Below are 10,503 nucleotides of genomic sequence, written 5' to 3' on the forward strand. Positions count from 1 at the left end.
GTGTGCTGTGGGCCAGGACTTGTCTGTTTCCCAACAGCCTAAAGTAGCAGTAAGCCAAATTCCTCACCCTGGGTGGCTAGACATTTCGGAAACTGATCTGCTTGAGGGAGAGGGGGGGGTGTCTGTGTGCCAGCTCTGAATGTATTCTCCAGGGAGGAGTCATCTTCCCACCCCCCACCCCCCAAAATACTATACATGTCGCTCAAAACTTGCAAAGAGGGGGTGCTGAAGAGGGTGGCGTGCTCTTGCTTGGCCAGTGGTTCCTCCAGACCGAAAATGGCGCCCCTCCCGTCCAAAATGAAAGGGCACCTCGGAGTTCTCCGTGGTGCCAGATGTCTGCGGCAACCTCTCATTTTGTGCTAGGAGCAGCAGCGACGACGGCTCATTTCCCATCTGTGCAGGGAGAGGCGCGAGCAGTAATAAAACATTGGGTGTGGGCCAGGGGTGGCCACTGGGCCTCCCGACTTGACCATCTGTGCCCCACAGGAGGGGCAGGAAAGCCTTTCCCTGCATTCGTGTTAAGCTCCAAGGGTCCAGGATTTCTCTAAGGCAGAAGTCTCGGCAAACTGTCGGTGGCTCTTCCCTCTCTCCCCCCCCCAGCCTTGCCGTACACGCTCCTTGCACATGAAAGGGTGAGGGACCCAGCCCTGTGTACATACTCGTAACACAGCTTTGGCAGCCAGGCATGGCTCGAGCCCTTCTGGCGCTTGCCTAACACCAATTGTTTCTGCCTTGGTTTTCTCGCACTGCTTAAAAGTTTCCTTTTCCTTATATTGGAAAAAAAAATTGGGGTGAAACCCGGCTGGTATTGGTGGGTATATTGATGAGGACAAAACCGAGGTCAATGTCCATGTGAACAGATCTGCAAGTCGCAGGTAATCCTACTTAGTAAAGGTAACCTAGCAGAGCTTTCCTAACGCATCACAGTAGGCTTTTTAGTTTCTTATTCAATTTGACTTTGGGGGACCCGGGTGGTGCTGTGGTCTAAACCACAGAGCCTAGGACTTGCCGATCAGAAGGTGGGCAGTTCAAATCCCCGTGACGGGGTGAGCTCCCATTGCTCGGTCCCTGCTCCTGCCAGCCTAGCAGTTCAAAAGCACGTCAAAGTGCAAGTAGATCAATAGGTACCACTCCAGCAGAAAGGTAAACGGCGTTTCTGTGCGCTGCTCTGGTTCTCCAGAAGCGGCTTAGTCCTGCTGGCCACATGACCCGGAAGCTGTACGCCAGCTCCCTTGGCCAATAAAGCAAGATAAGTGCCACAACCCCAGGGTGGGTCACGACTGGACCTAATGGTCAGGGGTCCCTTTACCTTTAAAGACTTTGGGAGTGAAGAAAACCTGACTGCTGATGGACTGCTCTATCAGAACAGCATACACCGCAGTGGCCTAGATGTAACTGTGGCAGGAAGCCTCCATCTCCCCTTGTTGTTGTTGTTTGGTCGTTTAGTCGTGTCCGCCTCTTCGTGACTCCCTGGACCAGAGCACGCCAGGCACTTCTGTCTTCCACTGCCTCCCGCAGTTTGGTCAGACTCATGTTTGTAGCTTCGAGAACACTGTCCCACCATCTCGTCCCCTTCTTGTGCCCTCCATCTTTCCCAACATCAGGGTCTTTTCCAGGGAGTCTCCCCCTGCATCCCTGTTAAAAGGAATTTTTAAATTGCGGGGTGTTTTTGAAAGGGGGATCACGTGGCACAGTTGCCCGCTCTTCTGTACGCCCATTGTTCTCGAGTTGGGGGTCAGTAGAAGCCGCTGGTAGCGCCAGCTACCCACCCCATCCACTGCTGGGTGATCTGCAGAATAACTGCAGGGGTTCTTGACTCCCAGCTGTGCTTAGCAATAGCGGGAACAAAAAGCTGTCCCGGCCTCCTCTCGGTTGGACTGATGAAATGAAGAAAGCCGTGGGAGCAAGGGCGAGAGGAGAAGGACCCAGGAGTGTGAAAGGACTGTGTCCTCAGTTCTTGTACTGAAAGGAAATTGTTAGTCTGAGTGTGCATGCTGTTCCTGGACTCTACTCCCCTGCCAAGACGCTCTTTTGCACCAGGTTCCTGTTGGTGTGTCTCTGGAACCTGCTGAAATGTGCCCGGCAGCGCTTTTGAGTTGGTTCTTTCTTTCCCTCCTTCCTCCCCACTCCCTCTAGTATCCCGTAGACTCGTCTGCAGACTGTCAGAAACTGGATGAAATTATGCGCACCCTTGGGGGAAACTAGATTTCGCCTGGGTCAGAGGAAATGGGGCTACTGTTCCTTCCAAATTTAGCATGCTTTCTAAAATCGTTCCCCTGATAGAGAGCAGGGTGAGGTGGAAGGAGTCTGCGTTTGGGGGTGGGGGAGTTTGCTTCTTGAAACCTTGCTGGCATACTTAGCTGCCTTGGCAGGTTTGGTTGTATCGCAGGGCCTAAATCTGAGAAATAAATAGCACTCTCCGCTTTCTGCGGCAGTTGTTAGCCCTTTACCAAGGTTGTTTTAGCTCTCTCTGCTGGTCCTGGATTTCCAAATCTGTATTTGGACCAGATTATTTGAATCTCATGTTTCTAATTTGCGATTCAGCTTTACTGTACGTCACCCCAGAGAAGGAACGTTTTGCAGGGGTCGGGAGGGTGACAATAAAAATATGTCTTACCCATCGTGTGGGGTGGAAAATCTTCCGTTCCTTAAGTTTTCATCTGTCAAAAGGAACGGGTGCCAATTGCAGATACTCTGTTAGGTAAGCTTGGTGGTTTCAAAGCTCTTCATTTCATTGACTAAATGCAGGTAAAATAAATGGACTCATTTCGATCCCGTTGGTAAATTTTATGATGCAAACTGGAAAAAAAATTAATTGAAATACTGCACACGTTTTCCAATTTGAAATTTTCCAGGAACCCCACAAAGCTGTCTTTTCTCTTTCTTTCTCTCTCAATTAACTAGGGCAGGGGTGGGAAAGCATGGCCCTTGGGATGTTAGCAATCCCCAGCAGCCTAGAGGGGTCAGGAATGATGGGAATTGTAGTCTTGCAACATTTGGGGGGCCACTGGCAACCCTTCCCTGACCTGCGGGTTGGCCAGCGTGAGATTGCACGACTCCTTATTTGCTAAACGTTACTGGCATACAGTGGTACCTCAGGTTACATACGCTTCAGGTTACAGACTCCGCTAACCCAGAAATAGTGCTTCAAGTTAAGAACTTTGCTTCAGGATGAGAACAGAAATTGTGCAGCGGCAGCAGTGGGAGGCCCCATTAGCTCAAGTGGTGCTTCAGGTTAAGAATAGTTTCAGGTTAAGAACGGACCTCTGGAACGAATTAAGTACTTAACCCGAGGTACCACTGTAGTTTGAAAGTAGTTACAGGTGAAATCCGGGGGCACAGGAGGTGAAAATGTGGCGATAACAGAAAAGGCGAGCAGCTGGGCATTGGCTATCTCCTGTTTGCCACGTTAAGGCAGATAAGGTTTTAATATGATTTTGGGCAAGATCTTTGTACTCAGTCCTTGTTTCTTCATTGTCCTGGTGGTACCAGTGGCCCATATCTGAGGGCCTGGCGTAAAAGTATGCCTATTCTCCTACTGCTTTAACAAAACACACACACACCCCACTGTTGATGCATGTCATCTCTTACCTTGTTGCAACCGTGACACCTCAAATCCCTCTTTTCCCCCCGGCAGAACCGTATGGAGGAGAGCAAAGCCCTTTTCAGGACCATCATCACCTATCCCTGGTTCCAGAACTCCTCCGTCATCCTTTTCCTCAACAAGAAGGATCTGTTGGAAGACAAGATAATGTACTCTCATCTCGTGGATTATTTCCCAGAGTTTGATGGTAAGAAACAATTGAGTTTTAAAAAACAACAGCACCACCCTGCTCTTATCAGTCTCTCTGAAACAGACTTGAAGTTGCAAGAAAATAGATTCTGACTTAAACATCAGGAAGAGCTTTCTGACAGCATGAGACATTCAGCAGTGGAAGAGATTCCCTCGGGAGGTTGTGGACTCTCCTTCCTTGGAGGTTTTCAAGCAGAGGTTGGACGGCCATCTGCTTCAGTTGCAATTCCTGCACTGCAGGGGGTTGGACTGGATCATCCTTGGGTGTCCAACTCTGATTCAGGGGTTTGAGTCACAGCTCCCATCTGTCCCGGCCAGTGCTGGTTAGGGAGCTGTGGTCCAAAACATCTAGACCTGCCTTTCTCAACCTGTGGGTCCCCAGATGTTGTGGAACTACAACTCCCATCAGCCCTAACTAGCAAGGCTGGAGCTCAGGGATGATGGGAGTTGTAGTCCAACAACATCGGGACCCACAGGTCGAGAACCGCTGATCTAGATGGTATTACAGTGGGGAAGGAGAACTGGAAATAATGCCAATATATATCACATCGCAACCACTGCGCCCCTTTGGTTTCAGACAGTACGTAGCCTCCTTGGTTTTTATTATTTATACCCTGCCCATCTGGCTGGGTTTCCCCAGACACGCTGGTTGGCTCACGGCAAATCTAAAAACATCCAGCCGTTAAAAACCTCCCGGTACAGGGCTGCCTTCAGAGGTCTTCTAAAAGGTGCATAATTCTTTATCTCCTTGACATCTGAAGGGAGGGCGTTCCACAGGGAGAGAAGCCACCACGCTTCAGCACGCACGTGACATTAATAAGTAGCAGCAACAAGGAAGTCGTGCAACGACCATAGAAACAATTTACACAATCCCATAAACTGCAACACCACTTGAGAGAGAGGGAATTCAGATATAAGCCCCTTGGAACAAACAAATAGGTCTTTCTAAGGCCTCCAAAATGCGGGTGGCACTGTGGGTTAAACCACAGAGCCTAGGACTTGCCCATCAGAAGGTCGGCGGTTCGAATCCCCACGACGGGGTGAGCTCCCGTTGCTCGGTCCCTGCTCCTGCCAACCTAGCAGTTCAAAAGCACGTCAAAGTGCAAGTAGATAAATAGGTACTGCTCTGGTGGGAAGGTAAACGGCGTTTCTGTGCGCTGCTCTGGTTCGCCAGAAGTGGCTTAGTCCTGCTGGCCACATGACCCGGAAGCTGTACGCCGGCTCCCTCGGCCAATAAAGCGAGATGAGCGCCGCAACCCCAGAGTCGGTCACGACTGGACCTAATGGTCAGGGGTCCCTTTACCTTTACCTTTTAAGGCCTCCAAAAAGACTGGCTTGTGGTAGTTTTCCGGAGGTAGAAGGCCCCAGGTTGAATTGTGGGCATCTCCTGGTCCCGGATCCTCCCTGACAATTTGGCAAGTTCTGCATATTCTTCGCCTGCCACTCCTGGGTGGTTGGTATGTCAACCCCATCCCATGTTTTCTGTCTCTCCTCAGGCCCCCAGAGAGACGCCCAGGCGGCTCGGGAGTTCATCCTCAAGATGTTTGTGGATCTAAACCCCGACAGCGACAAAATCATCTACTCTCACTTCACATGTGCCACAGATACGGAAAACATTCGGTTTGTCTTTGCGGCCGTCAAGGACACCATCCTCCAGCTCAACTTGAAGGAATATAACCTAGTCTGACCTTCATTTGCCTGCCCTCTTCTTCCAATGCCCCACCCACCCGCCCCACCCCACCCCGCCCCCCCTCCCCAGGTATCCTCGGGAGACCTTTTGTTGTGAAGAAAGTTAAAAGACGAGAGAACCCCGTGAATTTAAACAAAGCAAAACAAAATTGTACAGGGGGGAAAAGAATCTTGATTTTTAATGATGTAATGATTGCAAATTGATCTGTGGAGTCTCAAGGTCTTTGGGGTTATTTTCGTTTCGTTTCGTTTGCTCACCTGTCATCATGGAGTCTCTGTCTGCTCCACAGAATAGCTGATGATGATGATGATTTTTTTTTTAAAAAAAATGTGCTTTTATTTCACAGTTTAAGAAAACCAACAGGGGACACGTTTCCACTCTCTCTCTCTCTCGCACTTTGTTAATTTCCCGCTTTCTGGTCGACCGCCCAAGGCGAGCCTTCCTTTTCGGACTCTGTCCTTCCGCGTTAGCCAATTCTTACTGTTCCTTTCTGTTCCAGCGATAAGATGGGAGTCCGCAGGCATTTTGGCCAAGGCCTGGCAAGCTCTCTCTCGCTTGGCCGTGGAAGATACTGGGTGCTCCTTCGCCTCGCGTGCCGTACAATCCCCTGGAGCAGCTTTGCTTTTCTGCCGGGGAACTTTGGCGTCTCCTGCCCAAAAAGGACTTGGGGATACCTGGATGACACCTTGGGAAGAACAGGAGCTTTTGTCTCTTTTAACAGTAGTGCAAAAAAACCCCAAGCTATCTCTTTTCCTTCCTCTCTTTTTCTTTTTTTTTTGTACCACCTTAGTATAGATTCTCTTCCCTTCCTTATCAATTATGAAAGTTATATTGAGACTGTGATTATTATTTTTTAAATTATTGTACTATATATAGTTTGCTACATCATAACGCCATACTTTTGTTGTTGTTCATAGACTTACAAACCGAGCAATAGCTAACGAGCCTGCGGGGGGCGGGGGAGGGAAAGTGCCTGAACGTTGTTGTTGCTGTATTATCTTTTTAAGAGAAAAGCAAGCTCACCGTAGGGAGTCTCCTCGCCTGGCGTGAGGACTCTGCGTGTTTCGCATGGCGGGGGAGCGGAGCCTGAATTGGGCTGTGAGAGAGATCTGAGGTTCTGATTCATTCTCCTGGATCCTCTCTCTCGCCCGTATGAGTGTGTGCATCATGCCAACAACCGCTTGGCTTTTGTAAGACACCCCCCCCCCCAAAAAAAAATGTGTCGATCCTTCAGGGTTAATCCAAACGAGGAAGGATCCACTAGGTTTTGTGGCTTGCAGAGGCTGCTGCTTTTATCTTGGAAGGTTCTAGGAAAAGAGTCGGAAGCTCTCTGCAACCGATTGCCGCCTCATTTGCCAGGGCTAGTGTGAGTGGTAGCTACTACTTAACCTCCCGCGCCCCTTAAACTTCCAAAAGCTTTGTTCCACCGGAAGCAGTTGCACAGGTATTTATTCTGGGGGGTGGGAAGCCCACCTGCAGCGGCGGCAGGCCAGCGTCGGAACTGGCGAATCTGCTTTGGCCGAGACAGCGGTTTCAGCTTTTCAAAGCGGGGCAAGAGGAAGAGGTTCCGCTCCTGGACTCTTGTGCCAAAACGTGTTCTGCAAAGCCTGCTTTTGTGAAGCCAGCAGGAGACGGTGCCAAAAAAAAACAAAACACAAACCACACAGCCAACCCCGATGAGAAATTCTTCGCCAGAAGGAGAATCGCCACGGGGCTGGAGCAAGGGACGTTTCCGAGAGGGCAAGGGGAGCTTTTTAAGCTGCGCCCTCTGGATGCGAAGAAGTAGAAACAAACACTAATGTGGCTTCAGGAGCGCTCACAGCCAATTTCTCAGACGCTACGGAGGACAGCCTGAGACTTCTACGTATTTCCCAACGGCCAGGTTGGGCCAGCAAAGGGAGTGTCAAATGTGCTTTTAAACGTCGCTTAGGGCAACACTAGGTAAACTTCTTTTTGCATTTTTTCTCTCGACACTACTATAAAACCCCTGATTGCACGTGGATACCTGCAGCATTCCAGTTTTTTTTTAGGGGGGTGGGTTGAGGCGGAAAGTGCTGCCTCCAGGTTTTTCTGGGTCTGCTCCACGTCACCAAACACTACAGAAGAAAGCAGAAATGAGCCGTATTTCTTCTTTCGTTGCTTTTGGTTTTGGGGAAGGGGATTCCTGGCTTCTCTCGCACACCCAGCACCACGAGCCCAATAAGTTCTTCACTTGGGAGACGGAGGAGGAGGAGGAATCCTACGCACGCTGAGAGGTCCTGTTGAGTCGAAGAAAGGCATGGCAGCCTCTGCTTTCTAGAATAACATTCCTGATTTTGTCTAAATGTGTGTGGGGTTTTTTGGGGGGTGGGGAGTGACAACGGTGAGGGAGGGGAGGGCCTTCCTGCTTAGGCCAGGACGACCGTGTCAGTTTTTGACATCTTGCCAACTCTTCTGCAAGGGGAAGTTTTGTATTTGCAAATGTGCCATGGCTTTCCTCTCGCCGTCGCACACACCTCGATCTGCAACGTCCGCTGCAGGCATTGGACGTGTGTACCTGAGAAATCTAGGAGCCGGGAAGCCAGTTTCTGGAGCTTAGTGTCTCTCGTATTGACTCTTTTGGGGGGGGGGGGCGCTCCCTACCTGAATCCGGCTTGGCTTGTCGGACGGTGGTGGCCTTCTGCAGAGAAACGTCCGTTGGGCGACCATTGATGCCGCAGATTCGAGGACGGAGCGGGATTCGCGCTCGTCGTGAAGGCGATGTTGGTTCTTGCGAGCGACACCTGCCCACCTCCACTCGGGTGCTGTTGCGAAGCCTCCTTTTACGGACCAGCTTTTGCAACGGGCGAGCCTTCCCTCGAACCCGGTCATCGCTTGCTCTCGATGTGCCAAAGCCATCCCACAACGTCGTCCCTCTTTCCCCAGCCCACCCGACGGGAGCTGGTTTGGGGTTTCAGATGTGCCAGGGGCCAAGGACCTGGGGGTTCTCGCGTGTGGTGGTGGTGGAGAAACTCGAAAAAGAAAAAGGAAAAAAAAAAAAACCGAGATGAAGGAGCAACCTGTTGACCAAGTTCTGATCACAGTGCACTTTAAACGGAAAAAAAACCCAAGCCCTACTGAAGAGGCGCCTGCTCTCAAACCCCTTCACCTCCTTTTAGGAAGAGGATTGTCAAAAATACACACCCGCCATCATTCCATTTCCTTGTGATCAGCCCCTCCGGCAAAGAACCCCTCTCCTTCCCACTTCCGCCGTGTCTTCCCTTTCCCTTCCCGGAAGCAAAGAATTATTTGTTTGTTCATTGCCTTCATTTGCATGTTTAGTTCATCCCCTGCACACTGTTTCTGTTTTGCTTTTTATAACTACTTTTAAAAACAAATGCTTTCCCCCTACTTCTGGCCATTAATTTGTACTACGCTTCACTGAAAGCGAAAAGGTGGTTTTGAGTCCAACAGAGGTTCAAGTCTGTAACTCAGTACTCTGTATGTATGTGTGTGTGTGTGTGTGTGCGTGTGTGTAAATTTTTTTTAAGCGTTTATGGTTTGTGCCAATGCCCCATACTTTTCTTCCCCCCCCCCCCTTTAGTTACCAGAGACTCTCTTACAAGTGTGGTGAAAAATTATTTGGTTATACTTGTATATTATAAGAGATCCTGATTTAAAAAAGAAGAAACATTTAAACATCCTATTTAAAGAGAACGAAAACTACTATATATATATATATAAAATGCTGTTTTTAAAAGGGAGGGTGGGGGAACCTTTTCGTCATTTTGAAAATTGCATGTGATGTTTAACGCGTGAGGGGGGGCAGGGGGGTGGGAAGGGATTCTGAATCATGTGGCCCGGGATCAATTTTTTTGGCCCCCCGTCCTTGTCTCTCTCTCTTTATTTCTGTCCAGTCTGTGAGGCAGGATTGGGGCCTTCCCGGAAACCCATCAGTTTCTCTCGTCTGCTGGGTGCTGACCCTCGTTGTTTAGAAGTACCTGATGGAAATCGATTTTCATATCTTTCTCCTGAAATAAAAATTGTTTGAAATTGGAATAAAATCTGTTCCTTACAAAAAAAAAAAAAACACCTAACATACTTCTCAGCCTGTTTTCTCCCCTTTTTCAATAGAGTTTGGGCAGGGGGACGGGGTAACAAAACTTCCAGCAATTATGTCCCCTAGGGTATACAAGTCCATGAATATCACTAGCCCTGAGTTTGTTACTCTATGAGTTGGAAGGGATCTGCCAGTCATCAGGTCCAGCAATCTGCAAAGCAGGAATCCCAGGTAAAAGAACCCCTGACAGATGGGCCACCCAACCTCTGCTTAAAAACATCTAAGGAAGGAGAGTTTACCACCTTCAAAGGAGTCCCACTATCGAACAGCTTTTGCCTTTGGAAAGTTCTTCCTAATGTTCACCGTATTTTTCGCTCTACAAGGCGCACCAGACCACAAGACGCACCTAGTTTTTGGAGGAGGAAAACAAGAAAAAAATATTCTGAATCTCAGAAGCCAGAACAGCAAGAGGGATCGCTGAGCAGCGAAAGCAGCAATCCCTTTTGCTGTTCTGGCTTCTGGGATAGCTGTGCAGTCTGCATTCACTCCATAAGACGCACACACATTTCCCCTTACTTTTTGGGAGGGGAAAAGGGAGTCTTATAGAGCAAAAAAAATGGTATATCACACACCAGCAGATCTACTCAGGACAGAGTAGTGGTTAGAATGTCAAACTAGGACCTGGGAAGAGAAGTAAAGGACCTTAGTAAAGGACCCCTGGACGGTTAAGTCCAGTCAAAGGCGACTATGGGGTTGCGGCACTCATCTCGCTTTCAGGCTGAGGGAGCCGGCGTTTGTCCACAGACAGCTTTCCGGGTCATGTGGCCAGCAGGATTAACCACTTCTGGCGCAATGGGACACCGTGACGGAAACCAGAGCGCACGGAAACACTGTTTACCTTCCCACCGCAGTGGTACCTATCTACTTGCACTGGCGTGCTTTCAAAATGCTAGGTTGGCAGGAGCAGGGACTGAGCAACGGGAGCTCACCCCGTGACGGGGA

General features: G+C 49.5%; 1 protein-coding gene across 1 annotated transcript in view; it reads left to right on the plus strand.

The window, feature by feature from the left end:
* The window catches only part of LOC309360849 (guanine nucleotide-binding protein subunit alpha-11), a 33,949-nt gene extending 24,444 nt beyond the window's left edge, over positions 1–9,505 (plus strand). Inside the window, exons 6-7 of the mRNA XM_081895785.1 lie at positions 3,638–3,791; positions 5,290–9,505. Coding sequence (XP_081751911.1) covers positions 3,638–3,791; positions 5,290–5,480 — 345 coding nt within the window. The 3' untranslated portion in view covers positions 5,481–9,505. The remainder of the gene's footprint in view (positions 1–3,637; positions 3,792–5,289) is intronic.
* The last annotated feature ends 998 nt before the right edge of the window (positions 9,506–10,503 follow it).

Source organism: Podarcis melisellensis (assembly GCF_964234715.1).
Source record: "Podarcis melisellensis genome assembly, chromosome: 18".
Taxonomy (NCBI): Eukaryota; Metazoa; Chordata; class Lepidosauria; order Squamata; family Lacertidae; genus Podarcis; species Podarcis melisellensis.